Here is a 20,113-nt window from a genome sequence, read left to right as displayed (position 1 = left end):
AGATTCTTCGCTTCATTGCTTCGTCGCATGTATGCAAATGAGCGTATCATAAATAGCCTCATTAGCATATGTAAACATGAAATTATAGAAAACTTGTAATACATTTTTTTCTCCTTTCCATGTAAATAATCAACTAGTAAAGTTTCATAGTGATATCTGTACGTTAAAAAAAATTACCCTATTCACCTGCAATGCCTTAAAACAAAATAAAACGCTTAAAAATCTTAAATATGGGCCATTGATCATCTAAAACTAAATGGAAATATTTTCTCTCATCCCACATGACAATTTGATTACTAAAAAATGAGTTTATATGCATTTCTCTTGATGACAGATTGAATAAATTGGCATTAGAAGGCGGCCATTTTGAAAGCCATATATAGTTGCCATAGCAACCAAGGAAAATTGTAAAACATTGCTTTTCTGATTCCTTACACTCTGCGGTTTCCAAAAATATATAGGTTTCATAATCCCCAAAAAAATTGAACGAAAATACACAAGAAACTGAACTATAATGATCGTGAAGCGCATTGCGGTGTGACATAAGCCTGTGATCAAATAGTGCAGAGAGAAGCGGAAGTGGTGAATTGTTCTGGGTCAAGGACATGGGGGAATCAAGATTGGGTACTCATTACATTGCATGTATTGGGAAGGGGTCTCTTCAGACGACTTTATCCCGGGCCCAGGCAAAGCTGTTTGTTCAGCTCAGTATTTCTGATTTTTTTCAGGGATTCTGGCCTCATCTTTTTAAGTGTACTATCGGCCAGATGATCAAGTGACTACTTGAGAGAAGTACCATTTTGAGAGAAGTCATAAAAAAAACAACCTCTGGAAATAAAACAAGGTGTTGATATGATTTCCTTGATGCAACCTTGACTTCCTTGATGGTGATTTAATATTTGAAAAAAAAAAATGAAACGTATTAAACAAGTCAGGAACTTTCAATGCTCTGGCCTGTGACAAATGATTTTATACACACTTAACTTTCAATCACTAGCTGCATCTTATGAGCTGACTTTATAAGGTAGCTTGCCATTGTCATTGATGGTGCATTAGGTAGCTGCATTCATATTGTTGTGTGCAACCATCCGTCATTGGCAATTCAATGAGGAACACCTGAATGAAACTTTGAATGAAACTTTATTGTCATTGTACAGGTACAACGGAATTGGTACCTTGAAGGACAATGACAACATAGGTATTGATTTCAGTAAGGATACCACCACCATGCTCAGGGCACTTCGGGCAGGGGAGGATAATGGGGTGGGGGTGGGGGGGGGAGTTCTACAATCAGGATACCTCTTTACAAACTGTCTCCTCCTATGTGTCATCTCTAATCAACTTTTACTTTCCTATGCGACCATAAAACACTCCCACCCCCGCCAACAGTCACCACGACAGAGGTACCCTGACTGAAGAACTGTGCCCCGCCCCCAATCCACCACCATATCTGAACGCTTTTGCATGCTGCAAAGCTTCCTTTCGGCTTCCATCATCTCACCTGGATCAATGTGATGATGAACTTTACAAGTAATGAACATTGTGTATAAGTATCCAAACCATAATTGTTATAATCACTGCTGCTAACCTGCAATCCACATGTCAGCATTGCAGTGGTATAATATTATAATGATGCAAGCAGCTGAATTAGATCGCAACAATGTGGCAAGAACCACATGGTTGTCTGGTGCCAATATGAACTTCTGTGCCTTCAATATTCACCTGATATTGAATACTGCATGCAAGCAAACTCTTCTAACTAAAACTCCAGGACCATGCTGTCAAAATAGTCTGAGGGAATCTCTAGCCAGTATGAATTAAGTTATTTTGCAATACAGCTGATAACTTAACGAGTAAGACACGAGCTTCATAGCAAATATAAAGTTACAGGTGCTGATTGAAAGACTAGTTAGGACGGGAGTCCTTGTTGCAAACAAGAGTGCTACAATTCTTTAATCCTCTCCTATTTCATCACTTTATTCCAAGACTACTACTACCGCTACCACTACCACTACTACTACTACTACTAAAATGATGATGATGATGATTATTATGATTTTACAATTAAAATAATTAGGGGTGGGCATAGATTCATTTTTTAAATCTAGATTAATCTCACTGTAATTATGAAATTAATCTAGATTAATCTAGATTAATCTATATCAAAATGGCTCATTCAGAGTAGGCACGCTAGTGAAATAATGCCGAAAAAAAACCTTGGGGTTTCTTAAGACAGATGGCGCATTAGACCAGAGCTCATCTTTTTTTTCCAAAATTCATCTCATCTTCAAAAAATGGTTATGTTGATACTTGGTGATGAAAAAAATCACTGCAATATGTGTTAAGTGTGTCCAATATGTTAGGAAGTATTTACAGTTATAAAATACTGAAATTTCAAAATGAGCAGCGCTATAAGTTGTAGAGGCAAATATACTATATATATACTATAAGACCTGATGACTATATCACACTATAAGCCCTGATGACTTACCAGATCTCTCGCTGTCTTCTCTTACGCCGCTTAGCTGAGGTGGAGAAGCAGCGGGGTCATCTCTCTCTTGTCTTATGTTCAGTTGTTCTGGAGAACCAGGGACCTCTTCTCTCTCTTCTTTTAAACTCAGTTGTTCTGGAGAAGCAGGGAACTCGTCTCTTTCTTCTTTTAAACTCAGTTGTTCTGGAGAAGCAGGAAACTCTTTTGTCTCTTCTTTAATGTGCAGTTGTTCTGGAGAAGCAGGGAACTCTTCTCTCTCTTCTTTAATGTTCAGCTGTTCTGGAGAAGCAGGGAACTCTTCTCTCTCTTCTTTTATGTTCAGCTGGGATGGAGAGTCAGTTAAGCTGAACTCCTCTGTCTCTTCTTTGACGCTCCTCATCAGCTGGAGTGGAGAGTTGACTTCTGCAGAGGCCATATTTGAGGTCTCCTCTGAACCTTTAAAAGTGGACAGAAAAATCATGACAATTACTGGCAAAGTTTATTATACTTCTGCAACCTCACGTTAATAACGTGCCACCCAAACGTACCTTGGTAATAACAAGATAGCAACATCCCTGTGAAAGACTTCAAAATTGTTTATAGGATTTTGAGAGTTTGTTAGATCTATTTCATTTCCAATTTTCCAAGAGGACATCAAAGTTGTGTAATAGTCATCCACAACTGATACATGGTGTTGGGCTCCCTTCAATCACACCCTCTATTTTTATTAAAGTGTGCATATGAGTGGTTGACGTTTGAGGGTGGAACACAATAAAAAAAAAACATTTCTCCAATTCCTGAAAAAAATGGATCGAATTATTTTTTCAAAGGCAGAAGAGTCTAGAACTGTAGTGCATGGTCCAAGGAATTCCCCCTATTTTTAGCCATTTTTGGGAAAACGTGTCCTGCGGTGTGACATTATCGATGTGATTTTTCTGCATAATACAATACAATTAGTAATATTCTGCACAAACATATTCCCCATGATCTTTCTACTATTGCTCCTAAAAGCTCTGTGGTGTCCTCTCAAGTGACACTGGAGAGAGTGCCTACACTGCATGTCTGATCGGTGAGAACTTGACTTTTATTTATTTTATCTTCTTACTTTGGCCTGCTATGCTGTTAATGAACTATAACTCTACGTGTCTCCTCTTGAATAAGCATTTTCTATTTTCAATAGTTCTGACATGTGACCATATTTACTATGGAAGAACACTTGACTTTAAAATTGTTTTGTTTTTAAAATTGCACCGTAAAATGGGATTATTCTTCAATATGTACTTCTGTGCATTGCGCAGCACCATGCAAAGAGATTCGAGACATGTCACAGCGAAGCACATAGCAGTAATTCTTGGGTTGCAGCTGACGTCATAGTGCTGCCCCCTGGTGGTGATCTACCGCTGCTGGTGGACTACCCCTGGCTTGGAGCCATTGAAACCCATTCAAAACTTTATTTTTTCGATCTGACACAGAATATTTTTAATTAGACCTAAAGACACACCATGGTCCTTGTTTAAAAGCTGAGAACCTGAGCTTTCCATAACTGAAAACGGTATTTTCCTAGCACCTACCAATCCGAAGGTAGCCCACTTTATGTGCGGGGTTATAATACCTTTCTAAAGATAGCGTTTTGTTTCCTTGGAAACGGAACGGAGATGAAGCCAGACTAGCCTGGGAACTCCCATACTGCCTTTAGTTCTACACAATCGTTTCGATCTGAAAGACAGTATGGCGAGGATGACTCATAACGTCCAAGATCATGGGATCTGTGTCATAATGGCCAAGCATTCCGACCTTTACAGTTTCTCTGCCCAATCAGAGAGCAGGGCAGTGTGTCATAATAGCCAAGTATTCCGGCCCCTATGGAATTTACAATGGTGCACCTAAGTCACGCCCTTCTACTTCCGATACATGGGGCAGGAGCTCGCAAAATTTTGAATGCGAGTCAATGGAGCGAGTCAAGCTAAATCCTCATCCCGTTTGGCATGTGCTCTGGATTTCACATATGATGACAGTGAATTTGAAAGGTTTGGATTTGCGTCGTAAGACCACTCATTTTCGGCACGCAAGAAACGTTATTTTAGCTTTTGTGCAAAACTGTGTTGGAGACTACACTTGCGCCTCGCATATCTGACGTGAACCGAGGCACAGCCAACCCTACCGCTGCACCGTGGCTTAAGTGGCTGCACGTCGGACATGCGACGTCTGTTGTGTAGTCCAAATAATTACATATTTTTGCACATTCACAACTCAAAAATCGCTTGCCAAGTGAAGTCAACAAGCACACCATTGGTTGTTATTAATTCTGAGGCACAGCATATGTGTGATCCACGGGGAAATGCGAGGTGGGTCGGAAAATAGCTTTGATCAGTCCATTACAACCCAGTCAAAAGTTTTTCCGTTGCCAGCCCCAGAAGCCGCCCGGAAGGGGTGGAGACTTAGGTGCCCCATAGGCAACTCCCCAGACTTGTGATTAGGTCTGGTGTTAACCAGGCGAAAGCCAGACAGACTGACGAAGCGATAAATGTATGTCATTTGATTCGATTTTGCATTATTATGGATGAATTTCTAATCTTGACATTCTAATGGACAATCTGTGCGAGTTTCAAAATGCGTTTTTATGTAACATGGGAGTAAAATGTGTTAACAGTACGCCCGTCTGGGATTTGTTAGCTAGTCCGCTAGTTAGCTAGCAAGTAAGTAAGAGAGCGTGTTCCATTCTCCACACTCTGCACTGTGTACTGTGATACAGCGCACTTTCCACCCTCAACTAAACGGCTAAATTTGAGGATGAAGTGCAGGTCCAATTCACGTTCTGTCTGATACACTTCACGGAAATGATGGTTGTCGCTTGTCATCAGAGTTTACCAACCGCCAATATACAATTCATCACGGAAGACACTGTTCCTTATCTTGACAATTTTTTAAAGTTACCCCTTTCTCAATACACATGGCTATTGTCCTTGGAATCAAAGCTATGCTGTCATCACAGAGATTCGGCAGTTTGACCAATCTGACACTCAACCAGAGAGGAAACTACGTAACAAACATGGCGGCCGTTGAGTGCGAAAAGTGTACATAACTCCACACTTTAAAAAATGGCCGGTTTGAGGGCGTTATCCGGGTAGTTTACAGTACACTTCACCGCCGCGATTAGAAATGGAACCGCCCTGCGTACCCAAACACAGTGCGGGAAGGGCGGAAAGTACGAAGATTGGAACAGCCTCATAGATATTAGAATCGATCTGTCTCAATGGCCCAAGCATAAACAAAGAAACGCCAGGATTTGGATGTTTAATATCAGCAATTTGTCAAAGCAAAACATTCTGAAAACATTCACAGAACCAGTTCATTATATCCACAGCCTTGAGTGTCGGCAAATCTTTCCACTTTTGACATGATGTAGTGTAGAGACCTAGCACTTGCTAGCTAAGTAGCGGGCCAGCTAGTTTAACAAATCCCAGAGGGGATGTAAGCACATTTACTCCCATCTCACATAAAAACACATTATGAAATTCGCATAGATTGTCCATTAACATGTCAAGATTAGAAATTCATCCACAATAGTGCAAAATCGAGTCAAATAGCGTATGCGTAACACATAAACCGCGTCCGTTTCCAAGGAAACAAAACGCTATCTTTAGAAAAGTAATTCCGCACTTAAAGTGGGCTACCTTCGGATTGGTAGATGCTAGGAAAATACCGCTTTCAGTTATGGAAAGCTGAGGTTCTCAGCCTTTAAACAAGTCCCATGGTGTGTCTTTAGGTCTAATTGAAAATATTCTGTGTCAGATCGAAAAAATTAAGTTTTGAATGGGTTTCAATGGCTCCAAGCCCAGGTTGTCCACCATTTCAAATTCGCGCGCTCCCGTGATGGGGGATTCTGACGTAACTGCACTCCCAGACGTTCTATCCCACCCGATTATATTTCACGTATTATCATACACTGCCACATACAAGCAATTTAGGGTTAGGGTTAGGTTTAGGGTTAAGGTTAGGGTTGGGTTTAGGGTACGTAACAAAAAAACTAACATCAAAAAGATAACTAGCTCCTTTATATGGCGGTGGGCTCGATAGTCTGGCTAGTGGGAGCGAACCGACCGGGGATCGAACCAGAGAGGAAAGAAGAAGAGAGCGGAAACAGCTGCCTCTATGGCGTCACCGCGCCGCCATTTTGATTTTGTTAGATATGGACGTTCCATGTAAATAACACAATGTTCAGACTCATACATGAGTGAGGAATGAAACCGTGTGTTGTTTTCTCTGTCGACCACATTTTCATCAAATTCACTTATTTCGCATTGTATTCATTTGATACGGGATTAATAGTTGATTTCTACGTTTTATTAAAAAAAAAACCCGTGATGACTGGAAACGGCAACTCTACAAAAAAGTTCCTTTTTGGGAACTTCTAGACGCAACGCTGACTCTTCCTGAAAAGGCAAGTGGCTTAATGTTTTTGTATTGCATAAATATGACAAGTAACTATCCACTTAGCAGTAAGTTCGTCATTATCTTTATATTCGTCATCAAATGGATTTAATATTATGGTTGTATTCATGGATCTTTCTGGACAGTGGGTGATGTGTGTCGGCCGTTAACGTTAGCATATCTCCATGGACAGCTAAGTGTCTATGATGTTAAATTATTAGGCCTATGTTGAGTATAACTATTTTATTCGTAAGTATAAAATGGAAGTTAACACATCTCCTCCCAGTCGTTGTTTGGAATTTTAGCCTTAGTCTCCCGGCCAGTTTCATAAATTTTCATCAGCCAGCGAACATTTTAACAGTTAATACTCTCATTGATAAAATCAATATGTGTCTCTCTGAAGGCATCCTTTTGTGGTGTGCTGCTGGACAATGTGCTACTGTTAAAGCAGTCAAACATCTGGTTAAAGTGGGCTACAAAATCTGCCGTCGTTTTTGCCCCCTCTCTTAGCTTCCCCATGTCTGCCATGGTGAGCAGTGCAGCCGCAACAGAATGACTAAGAACCTGTAATAAAAAAATAAAAAAAATCCCATTTTCAGGACCATAGATAAAGATTGTAAATTGAATGTTATACGCCTGCATGACAGTTTTCACTTGTGGCTTACCTGAGTGGCGAGAGGCACACTCATTGTTGAAAAGGCAGTGAGGGACAGATGCCGTTGGGTTAACTTGGGTGCCATTCGGTGTTGTCTTTGTGAATCAATTTTAAACATTTCAGTGATGTCTCCCCATTCTGCCAATTTGTCCCCTATGTAAAATCCATATTTTCGCAAATTGTTTCTGATGTTTTTCATTAAATGGGGGGGGTCGAATAAAAAATGAATCTTCTGGCTTTTGACAAAGAAGTACGGTTTTTCTTCTGTTATACCCAGGTTTCTACAGGCTGCCAGGTTGTTGCTGCCTTGGTCCATTACCAGCACCATGGGAGTGAAGCCAGTGTCAAGCACCTTTTCCACCGCCTCCATGATTTTGGTTTTTAAGACCCCATGCTTCATGGTCCCAGATGACAAGAAGTACCCTATGGGTTGTTTCCATTTCCCAGTTAGACTACGGATCATGAAAACCCCTGCATGGTTGGCTGGTCTTCCCCCTTCGTCATACCCTTCTACTTCATCTTTCGAGATGTTATAATTTAGGCTACATTTCAATGTAATTTCATCAAATGTGATGGCAACGTGCCTATCTCGCTCTTCCATATGCTGCACTTGATGTTTAAGTGCATACAGCACAGGTTCATGCCATCCCGGCCCGATGTCTACTCTCTGCAAGATATTTGAAAGGGTCCTGGCTGTAGGGAGCTTGAAAATTCTCCTCATGGTTCGGTAGGCTTTTGGCCCTGTACCCTTAACCTGTAACGCCCAACTTTTCATGAAGTTGCTCCACCGAATGGCCCTTGGTTTTTTTTGGCATTATCAATTTGCTCGTTGACAAATTGTGCGGCTTGTTTTGGCAATACTTTGGAAATTTCCCTCTTTAATGTTTGTTTGCTGATAGATGGTGTCTTTTTCTTTAGCCTTGACAGCTTTGATTTGTAGCAGCCAATTTTTCTTTTCAGTTTTTCCACTGTGTTGTCATTGCTGACACTGGCCAGTACATCAGTGCCTAAAAAGAAATGTGACAACTGTAACAACAGACTTATGCACAGACTACTACCTATGCAGTGTTCAACACTCAGAATGTATCTGTTACCACCATTTGCCATTAAATCACTTACTATCCAGGATCTCTGAGTCTGTTGTCTCAATTTCAAGTGCGACCCGTTTTCGGGGTGGTGGACGAACTGTGTCTTGAGATTTAGGGGGGTTGGGACAGTCTACTAGCCAGGGTACGGCCATTGGCAGTAGGCCAGATTTCCTGCAGAATGCAAAGTATTGTAATGTTTATATTTCTACAAACACACTGTAAGCCCAGTTATGAATTGTCTGAGTAAAAAATGTTGAAGGTGTAATCAAAACTTTAGTGTTGCACAAATGAACATATATTGACTTTTTTGTACAATGAACAAAGGAGGTAATAAAGATGCTAAAGCACAAGTGAAATCCAGGAGGATTTACAATATTATGTGAACTCCAGGCAAATGTGAGGACAAACACAAGGACAAGGGCACCAAAGCACTTTGAGTCAACTAGATATAGTATGTATAAATACATTTGAGATATGATTTGGTTTGAAGACACATGTACCCAGACAGCAATTAGATTTGGGCCGGGTCCGTTTTCAAGTCAGCAGATCCGCATAGCAGTCACAGTCATTTTGCCGATCAGCAGCAGCTCCGATCCGGACCAGTAGTTTGACAGTCAGTTTTGAAGGCTCCTGGCAGATGCGGGCCAGATAAGCAATCCGGACGCGCCATAATAAAATAAGTCAGTCCGATTTGAAGGCGCGTGGCGGGTGCGGGCCACATAAGCAATCCCGGACGCGCCAAAACTGAATTTGTTCCCCAACTGTCACTTTCCCGGAACCCTCAGAGAGAGACTGTTCTTCAGTTTACCTCAGCTGAACTCAACTATCCGCCTGTGTCGCGTCTCGTCCGACACTGCACTGTCGTGACTTGATCATGGTAAGTAATTATTTAACTTAATACTATGGTAGAAGTAAAATACACTGGCTCGCCGTCGCCACCTTCTCTTTCAGCTTTTAGTCCAGTGAGTTACTAATTACCTCCTCTGATATGTCGTGAAATGGCTTGGCCGACCACTGAATCATAACACCGCAGCATCGCGCTAACTTGCTGCTGTCTTTGTGGCTGGCGGGCTGTGGCATCTTAAGCTTTTGATGAACCCACTCAAAATGTGCCATAATCGGGGCTATTTAGCCCATTTTAGCGGCATTAGCAGTAATGGTGATCATCTTTTATGAAGCTAACATCCCAAACATACCCTATCAACACGGGACAAAGGTAGGGTAGTTTCTAGTCGACTAGCACTACTAGTTCTGTAACTAGGACCGCTGTGATTTGTATAACATTCGCCAAAAAAAAGCTAGGTATAGGTGCCAGTGTGATGTACATGATATGTTCGATTATTTTCAATCAATTTCTGATGGCTTAATAATCACCGTATCCATGTTGTGCCGCCGGCAGCAAACATTCTGTGTTGTGCTATTAGCTCACCTTGAGCTGAATTCATTTGACATCACGCAGTTTGTAACTCCTTGATTGTTGTAGCCTATTTACACAAATCCTAAATGGTCGTATTGTTATCTTAATAACTGCATTGTGATCTAGGCTATAACCTGGATTAGGCTTCATCAAAATACTGTGCATTAAAGCTCATTCATGTTGTATGCAAAACGTTCAAACTTTTTTTTTCTTTCTTTTCCTCGTTGCTTTGGGTTGGGTAGAATTGTACCGTAGGCACAGTCATTCCTTGATCGACCTGACACCAACATTAGGCCTACTCGATGTGTGTGAAGCTGCCTCTGCATCAAGTGAGAAAAGAAGCCGCCACTGAAAAGCTTTTTGGACTGTCATTTGAAGGTATGAGCCGAGAGTTGTAAACATGGATGCCAATTGTACAATATATTTTCACAGTGAAATCCCAATAACTATTATTCATAATTATTTATTCTTTTTCTGCTACAGGACACAAATGAAAGGACAGGAATTCTGCTCTGCGGCGTTGGCCTCACTATTTATTCAAGAAGCCCTCTGACACCACCAGAATGTATGAAGTAAGTTGTTTTTATGTTATGCATTAAAGTCCATGCATGCTGGCACGCCCCCCCCCCTCTCTCACTCACACACACACACACTTGTTGTACAGCACTCAATAAGAGCTTGCCTGATGCTGTTGTTTGGTGGCCTGAATGTGCATAGAATACCTACTGTCTACTTGAATAGATTAATTGTATGTTCTATGTATTTCTATGACCAACTTTCAAACTTTTTGTGTTTCTTTTTCTCTTTGCTTTGGGTAGAATTGTAAACAGTAGGCACAGTCATTCCTTCATCGACCTGGCATCAACATCGCTCGATGTGTATGAAGCTGCAAGTGAGAGAAGAAGCCGCCACTGAACACCTTTTTGGACTGTCATGTGAGTGTATGAGCTGACAATTTAAGTTCTTTGACTGTTGATTCTGCTAAGACCTATGTAAGTGGCATGATAATGTCTCATTTACACTAATGTATGTCAAGCTGGTCTCAGGCTAACAAGACTACCATGAAATCTTAAAGTTTTGGACAGACGTCCGTCTCAATTTCATCATTGTGTTGTGCCATACTGGACAAGTATTACTTGCTCAGTTTTGACAACCTAATTATTCTATATTCTGCTGTGCGACTTGTGCACAAAATTATTAAAAAATTCTTCTGCTCCACCACCTCTGAAAACTTTTATCCATCCTTGCTCGGAACATATTAGCAGAACAACTAGATCTACCACCAGAGGAAATAGTAGCCTCCCAAGCCGGGTAACAGCATACATTTGCAAAATCTGTGTTTGCAGAGCAACTAAATAATGGAATGCCCTTCCCACCCACATAAAATGCATTACAAACTTTTTTTCATTCTCACTTGGACTGAAGAAATGGCTTTCATGTACCCAGTCTGGTCACCACTACAGTTTTGCACATACCTGTACCTGTTTTGACACTGAGCATATGGTAGTTTTTACATATGACATATTTTAGTGTGTGTGTGTGTGTGTGTGTGTGTTATATGTTTTCTTACCTGCCCAGGGAATGCAGATGGAAATTAGCTTTTAGCTATAATGTGGTGCAGGTCATCTTTTTTTTTTTACTATGTAACTAATGTACTTTGCACATGGTCCCTGATGAAATAAACCAATAAACTAAACTAATTGTAAACATGGATGCCAATTGTACTATATATTTTCACAGTGAAATCCCAATAACTATTATTCATAATTATTTATTCTTTTTCTGCTGTAGGACTCAAATGAAAGGACAGGACTTCTACTCTGCTGGGTCGGCCTCACTACATATTCAAGAAGCCCTCGGACGTCATCAGAATGTATTAAGTAAGTTGTTTTTATGTTATGCATCAAAGCCCATGCATGCTGGTGCGTGCACTCTCTCACTCTCACTCACACACACACACACACACACACACACACACACACACACACACACACACACACACACACACACACACACCACACACACACACACCACTTGTTGTACAACACTCAACCAGAGCTTGCCTGATGCTGTTCTTTGGTGGCCTGAAAGTGCATGGAATACCTACTGTCTACTTGGCTAGGTTGACTGTAGTTCTGTGTACGGGGTCATGTTCCCACAGCCCAATGGTCCCACAGCTTATTCCTGCTGCTACATGTCCCTTCATTTTAAGAAATTATTCAAATATACAGTGCACAGCAATAATGAGTATACCCTTGTTGAAAAGTAACATTTTGAACACAGAAGTTATTCCCAAAGAGTAAGTGTAATACAACATCTTTTGAGCTTACATAAGAAAATTAAGGCCAATTGTATAACTTAAATGACATATGTTTCCACTTTTTTGAAATTATGGTGGAGCAAAAGTGGGTATCCGCCTATCATAGTGTCTGAGAAGGGGCCGTGTTGGCCTGAATTGTCTCGAAATTTAAAGGGATTAAAAGGGAGGTCATTGTTCTGCGTTTTATCCTTGCCTTGCATTTAACTTTTACATTTTGAGTCGGCACCTGGCTATAATTGATGTGTGTGAGATTCGAATGAAATCCTATAGGGAGTATCATGATCTGTTTCAGTAGTTACAGTACATGTTGACAAGCATATTTCTTTTGGTGAAATTCAGCTTCCTACTGTTGATGGCACCCACACAGCTCCAAGCCATGCCACTCCCACTACCATACTTGACTTTCAGCATGAGGCACTTTCCTTTGTACACATCGCTTTTTACCACCACACATGTTTGACACCATCTAAAGCCAATTCGTTTATCTTGATGTCATTAGATCAGAGACATGGTTCCAGTAACCCATATCCTTAGTTTGTTTGACTCTGATGAGACCATGATAAACAAATTTGCATTTGATCCTGTCAAGCATGTGTGCCATTGACTGAAATGTTAAATACATCATTGCCGCGAATACATTTCTAACCAAATATTAAACATTGACATGTTATTTAGAAAGTCGAGAATTTTAACTGATTTGATATGACGATATGACCTGTTTCTTTTTTTCTGAAGAGAATGGTGATTTCATCACAATCTTCTAATTTTGTGAGCTACTTAATTCATGGTTTCTTGAAGCCAAAAATATGCAAGAATAAACAAATTATTGGCATAGTTTAAAATGTGGGTCGTGAATCTATAATCTATGAAAGTGTAACATTATTGATTGAATTATGGAAATAAATAAACATTTTCATGATAGTCTAATTTTTTGGCCAGCACCTGTAAGCTTATGTGTCAGTTCATTCACAATCGTATGTAATTTGTGCCTGCACATACATCTGCATATTAAGTCTAACGTTTCCCTTCTGCTTTGTGTGCTTTTTAATATCTTACAGTGTGAAGAGGCAACAAGGGAGAGATGAACGCTATCAAAAATGTGGAGATGGATCTGGCAGCCGACCGCTTTGGCACACACCCAACAAGAAACAAAACAATAAAGAATACTAAAATGGATAACTTGTAACCAGTTCATTTTTTAAAAACATTGTTTGCTCTTGCTTGAAGGTGCACTGTGTAAAATTGTGGCCAGAGTAGGTATTGCATCTATGGTGCTCATTGAAACTGTGCTGTCTACTGCTAATTTAGATTTTTGCATGAATACCAAAGTAGTGAGTTTTGCAGCTAAAAATGTCTATTTCTGGAGATTCAAAATGGCGGACCATGGAGAAAATCCCCCTTTTCATGTATGTGTTGAATACTTTGGTGGTGGTAAATATCTGTTAAAAAGTTAACATTTGTGAATGGGCATAATGAATAACTAACAATATTACACGGTCCACCTTTAAATACAAATCCGGATCAGGCCCAGATAAGGCCCGGATAAGGTCCGGATATGGGCCAGATGAGCCCCAACTGTGTATTACGGATCAGGGCCAGATCGTGGTCAGATGCGTATTACGGACCTGGGCCAGATCTGGCCCAGGTCCAACCACAAATTCCAAACATGTGGATTGGACCTGGGCCAGATCCATTCTGGATCCATAATCCGGACCTGTTCCAGCTCAGCGCCATTGTAAAATAAGAAACCGGGCCAGGCCAGGATTGCGGACTTGGCCCAAATGCCTGCCAACATCTGTCACAGATCTGGGCCAGACCCATTTTGCTGTCTGGGTGGGATGGTAATGGCAATCAACAGAAAACATGACACCAGGATAAGGTGACTCCGCAAATACGAAGACATCCCATGGAAAAAGTCTAGAACTTTTCAAACATATATGGGTTGAAATTAAAAAATAAAAGAGGTCATCAAACAATGACAATAGTTCAATGCACAGTCAACATCAATGAAAGGCAAGGGGTCTGACAATGTAAATAAGCTTACAGTTCTGGAAGGATCTCAACTGTTGCAACAGAATGAGTCCATGAAAGTCCAAAAGATGGAGGCATACACAGTGATATAAAATACAGAGTGCAGCAATATACAAATTGTTGAGTGCATGGCTTGTGAGGAGCAAAAGCCTTATGCTTGATTCAAGCCAGCAATGGTAGAGGAGGAGCACTCAATGTGTGGCTCTCTAAATATGTAATTAGTTGTATTTTTTTTGTAAAGCAACCCAACATTTTAAATTATTTTTTGTGAATATGTGTGTTTTGAATTTGCAACATTACCACAAGTAATCAGGCTAAACATCTGGGTTTACAGTATGTTGAAAACTTATAGAGTATCAAGTGTCATTTTCAGAATATGAAATGGCAATGTCTCTACCTGTCCAATGGGTTCACAAATTGTGAAATGGCGAAATGGTCACTGCATACTTTCCTATGCTTCATTTCATCGGTCTGTAAACCACATAGGTCCTCCCGCCTGATGTTATTAATCCATTCTGCACACCTGCAGAAAATAACAGTAACAATGTTCTCATCATGTTGCTCAAATATCATTGTGCCCATCTGACATCTGCACATCAGGCTTAGGCTATCAAAACGAAACTATACCTTTTTTTTTCTTTGGGAAATGAATGAAATGCCACCTCCTTGTTCCTTCCTGTGGACTTGTAACACCCTACAGCAGCACATTGTGTGCCTATATATTTTGGTGTATTTGGGGCATTTGGGTCCTTTGCGTAATTGTGATCGGTGTTAGCCATGTTTTTGACTGATGCTGAATGAATGAACCGTTGGCGACGCGTCCTTGACTACCAAAATCAAAATGGCGGACGGCGTCGGTGAGGTAACAATACAGGCCAATAGAACTTTCCCCTCTCTTCTTCTTTCCTCTCTGATCGAACCGCGCTGGGAGCGACAAACTGGGAATCGACGGACCAACCAGCACCTTTTCAGAGTATCCTCCAAAGCAGTAGAACCATCCAAAACAGTCGGGTTTCTTTTGTCGTTAGGAGAAATATGGCTGTAAAATAAAACTATGGGACTTGGAATACGCTTTCTGAAACGCAAACAATAGAAAAGAAGACCTTTCGGATCTCGTCGGTGCTGTGTTTGTTCCGACTTCCATGACTGAGAGGGAGGAAGTGACGAATGACCAGATCTTGTCAACTTCTATGTCAAAATAAATCTCAACTTTTTAGTAAAACATGTGACTAATACTACTTTCATATGATGATGATAATAATAATAATAATAATAATAATAATAATAATAATAATAATAATAATAATAATAATAATGGCAGAGCTCCAAAATGACACATATTGGGCTGTACATGTTATGCGGTTGTTATTGCTTTAGAAGTTGGTCACCTTCCTACATGCATGTATGATGCAGTTATAAACTACAAAAGGTGTGAGGTAATTTGGCTCGTTCTGTGCTGTGTTTGTTTTGACTTCCTTGAGCGAAGAAGGAAGTAGCGAATGACCAACTCTTGAGAAACTTCGCCAAAATAAATCGCTAGAGCTCTACTTCAAAGTAGGCTAATGCATGATGTTACTACTACTACGGCACTAACACAAATAATAATAATAAAATAATTATAATACAATGATAAAACAACAATAACATCATCATCATCATCATCATCATCATCATCATCATCATCATCATCATCATCATCATCATAATAGGACCTAATAATAAAAGGTTAAAAAGAAGACAAGCTAAAAAGAGCCACCCAGTCAGATATTAATACTGGGAATTGGGAAAGGCATCTACTTATTGGAAAACAGAAATTAGGCTGTGCATGTTATCATGTTGTTGTTTATAGTTGTGTTCAACTCTTAGACCAGTGGACTGGCCTCATGTACAAAACGTACTTACGCACGAAAAAGCGCTGTGAAAAGAAAAGCAAAGAAAAATCTTGGCTGATCCTAGTCACCCCAACCATGGACTGTTTACTATGTTACCATCTGGGAAACGGTACAGAAGCCTGAAATCTCATACTACCAGACTCCAAAGTAGTTTCTTCCACCAAGCAATAAGATTACTGAATTCATGCTGAAGACAACAAGGCACTTTCTTTGCACTTCCCCCCCCCCTCTTTTTTATTTTTAAAATCTTTTTGAGGACACAAGAAAAACACAACAATTTTTACTCTTTATAGGCTTCAAACCTATAATAAGACGTAATAAACTAATCTTGAATCTTGAATCTTGAATCTGTGAGTAGGCTGACTTTCCACAAACATTTTCGGGTGTACTAATACAGACTTAGCATGCAAAAGTACATGTGTACAACATTTCATGTGAAAACAGACATCAGTGCTCTGCACTTTGTGGACTTGCACTGCCATCTTGTGGCCAGACTGCACTACTGCATATGGTGTGTCACCAGTAACAAATGGGTCATGTTAGAGCAGTTGGAACCTTTTTCATTCGAGGGCCACTTCAAATTACTCCATGGGCCATAAAACTCCTCCGAGGGCCGTACTATGAACACAAACCAGGGGCTGGTTCCCCTGGCACTTTAGGCCTATATTGAAGGCAGCTACCTTTAAAGCTTAGCAGACTCCAACTTCTCTAGGTCCCTTGAAGTGAACTTTATTGTAGGCCTATTGCAAATGTAATTTCTAAGATTTCTTCACAAAATATGTCTTATCTCATGTGATGCTGCATAACATTAACATAACATTAGATTAAACGGCCTCAAGGGCCACAAAAGCCCCTCCAAATATAGGTTCCTCACCCCTGTGTTAAGAGGGTGGGTCCAATATGTGGACTTCCGTCCTGCCTTGCTCACTTGCCTGCTTGTGACCTCATGATGATGTCACTGACAACAGAATATTAAGATCTGACAAAAGCACAATTCTAATGTCATTTTATCATTTGCAATTGGGACGATGAATGAAAACAGAGTCCCTCAAAAGTTATTGTGGCTAGGCTAGTTATTGTGGCTTTTTTTTTTCTCCACGAAAGTGGGGACAGGAGGCGCGGCGAGGCCACAAGCACAAGTGTAGGATGGGAGTGTGCATATTGGAATGAACTCACAATTTCTTGTGCCAGTCTCACTGCACTAAAAAATAAATTACAGAAAATAGACATCCGTGTGGCACCAGATTTCTTTCCCTTTTTGCCTATGTTTTGGTCCTGCTCTGGTTGCACCGGATTGTTAATTTAGAAGCGCGGAGTGCGGATCTCCTTTGTTTCACAATTTCTTGTGTTTGGCCATGTTTAGCAGAGATCCACTGATACTGAACACAGACTATGATTATGAAGAAATCTCCTCTTTCTTTTTTATAATGTTTTTGCTTATCTATTTATTTATTTGCTGCTTGCACATCCTCCTATGCTTTGTCCACGCTATGGGGTTAACTGGGACTGACCACTGTTGATGGATGACATCTGTTTTAGTCCAATGTCTTGTCTGTGTTATGGGGGAATGTGTTGCATGGGGTAAATGTGCTTGGGAATCTGACTGTATTGTGTTTGTTTTCATGCCTCCTCTCACTAGAAGAAAATGTTTTGCTAAGCCCTTTCCGAGATATGAGCTATTCTAATGTTTTTTTTTTTCCATTTTTAAAAAATGAACATAGGGCTACTCCAAATATTGTTTGCTAGTTTGCTAGTTGTCTCCTGATGTTGTATAACCTTTGGGATGTTTTTGGGAATAAATAAAAATGTTTAAAAAAAAAAAAATAAAAAATTGTAAACAAAGCGCTGCTCCCATTACAATGAACAAGATCTCGGAAAAGGCTGAAGAAAAAAATAAAAATCTCAGGTACTGACAAGTCCAGGGTAGTGTGAGCTTTGCAACTGCATGTTGAAATGGACTGAACTGGTCCTTTAAGGTATATTTCAATCTCCTTGTATGACCTGTACAAATGAAGAAACTGACAATAGAAGCTGACTTGACTTGTATATAAGCACAGTGTTGCCTGTTTATTGATGCAGTGACCTTGAAGAAAAGGAACAAGACAAGAGATGGAAAGCAAATGTCTACACATTTAACCCATTGACGCATAAGGCACCAGCAAAAAAGGGTGCTGAATGCCTGAGCCCTTTTTAAGAAAAGCTGCCTTCAGCCTATACAGTATAAACCTAAATATCTCAGCTTCTGAAGCACATAAAAATACGCACTAAGTTGCATTTACATGCTAAGACCCTCATCTTTCATTAGAATGTGTTCATTCATCTCAAACAAACAGAGATTTTTAATAAAGTTGTCTCAAATCTCATGAGCCTGAATGTTGCGTAATGCAGCTCCAGGCGCCAGGGCCAATGTTGCGCAACGCAACAACAGGCATCAATGGGCTAAAATCCTTCAGTTGCATTTATACCCTTTGGTCCACAGTGAAACAACTGAAATATTTAGAATTGGTTAATTCTCAAAAAAGCTTCAACAGAAACAGTGGCCTGCATGAACTACACTGGTTTATAATTAAAGTAAAAACAGAAACCTTATGTGTTTTTTCTTTAACCTTACAGACAATATTATTCAGTGGATGAAAATATAAACATCGTCTTGACGTCTTGAGTCTAGATCAGTCCCTTATCCCCCCCCCAAAGTTTTTGGTCATTTTCCCCCGTGAATGCCTTGGATTGGGAAGAGTAACCGTGATTTCAATTTTCAAAAAGGTTCACAAAATTTCAAATAACCACATTGTTTTAGTTATCACACATTTGCACATCCCATTTTCAGGAAAACACATACACATGGGAAATAATGTACACATTTGACAAATAATAAATAAATAAATCCATTAGTGTGAGCTCTGTGCTTGGTGGTTCGCTGCCAGTTTTTTTTTTAAAGACATGGCTCAAAACAGTCTTTAGCCTAAAGCTGGGCTTACACTGTGCGACTTTTGCCCCGATTTGGCCCCGATTTGGCCCCGATTTGGCACTCGCACGACTTTTTGGGCGTCGGGCCGATTTCTTGCTCAATCACAGGTCAATCGTGAGTCTCGCATCGTGCAGTGTACATGGGGTAACTACAAGCGATTTCGCCTCACGATTGTGCAATCGCAGGGTCGCAAGAAAATCAAAACTGTTTGAAATCCTGGTCGTGGCTCGTGGGTTAATCGCACAGTTAAAGCAGTGCTACGACCCAATTTGACACTTCACATGCACAAATTAATAGGGCCGTGCGATTTGCTGTTGAGCGCGACCTCATCTCCACCTCAGGTGCGCATGTTCCCTCCTCTGCAGACCGGGGAAACATGCCTGTCACGTTGCACAGTGGAAGCATTTGCCTCGCATCCAACTGTCGGCTCGTATAGTGTGAGGACGTGAGTTGTGAGATGTTAACTTTTAAATAGTGAAATTCCCTTGTGCAGTGATAGCAGGAGCTTAATACCCACGAGCAGGGCTCTAAATTAACTTTTTCCACCACCAGCCAATTTGGCTAGTAGACATTTTTTCTTACTAGCCAAATGGAAGGTCAACAAGCCATTTTTTTCTCACCAAAATAAACCATGCGTTAATTATGTTGCTTTTAATTATTTTATTAAACTAAGCTATGTCCTCAACACAGATAAACAATATAAATAGGCCTAGGCCTATTATACTCAATATAATTCAGTCTATTCTTTAATTATTTAGTAATTCTATTTTTATTTCCTGCATTTCATTATTTTTTATTCAATTTCCATATACTGCCAAACAGACAGCCAAACACCTATTAC

General features: G+C 40.3%; 2 protein-coding genes across 3 annotated transcripts in view; both read right to left on the bottom strand.

Annotated features, from left to right (window-relative positions):
• LOC134464325 (zinc finger protein 501-like) overlaps positions 1-20,113 on the bottom strand; it is a 419,382-nt gene that overhangs the window by 16,696 nt on the left and 382,573 nt on the right. Inside the window, exon 2 of the mRNA XM_063217792.1 lies at positions 2,492-2,926. Coding sequence (XP_063073862.1) covers positions 2,492-2,906 — 415 coding nt within the window. The 5' untranslated portion in view covers positions 2,907-2,926. The remainder of the gene's footprint in view (positions 1-2,491; positions 2,927-20,113) is intronic.
• LOC134464153 (uncharacterized) lies at positions 6,503-9,135 on the bottom strand. 2 transcript variants are annotated; one of them, XM_063217615.1, is made up of 3 exons: positions 8,676-9,135; positions 7,567-8,563; positions 6,503-7,465 (listed from the first exon to the last, which is right to left on the bottom strand). In XM_063217615.1, exons 2-3 carry the CDS (start codon positions 8,329-8,331, stop codon positions 7,256-7,258), a joined length of 975 nt encoding a protein of 324 aa, XP_063073685.1. In that variant the 5' UTR covers positions 8,332-8,563; positions 8,676-9,135; the 3' UTR covers positions 6,503-7,255. The 2 variants fall into 2 exon arrangements, with proteins under 2 accessions (XP_063073685.1, XP_063073684.1); XM_063217614.1 differs by having other exon boundaries at positions 7,567-9,135.

Source organism: Engraulis encrasicolus, chromosome 15 (assembly GCF_034702125.1).
Source record: "Engraulis encrasicolus isolate BLACKSEA-1 chromosome 15, IST_EnEncr_1.0, whole genome shotgun sequence".
Classification (NCBI taxonomy): Eukaryota; Metazoa; Chordata; class Actinopteri; order Clupeiformes; family Engraulidae; genus Engraulis; species Engraulis encrasicolus.
The sequence above is the reverse complement of the archived record's forward strand: the minus strand, read 5'-3'. Positions and strand labels throughout refer to the sequence as shown.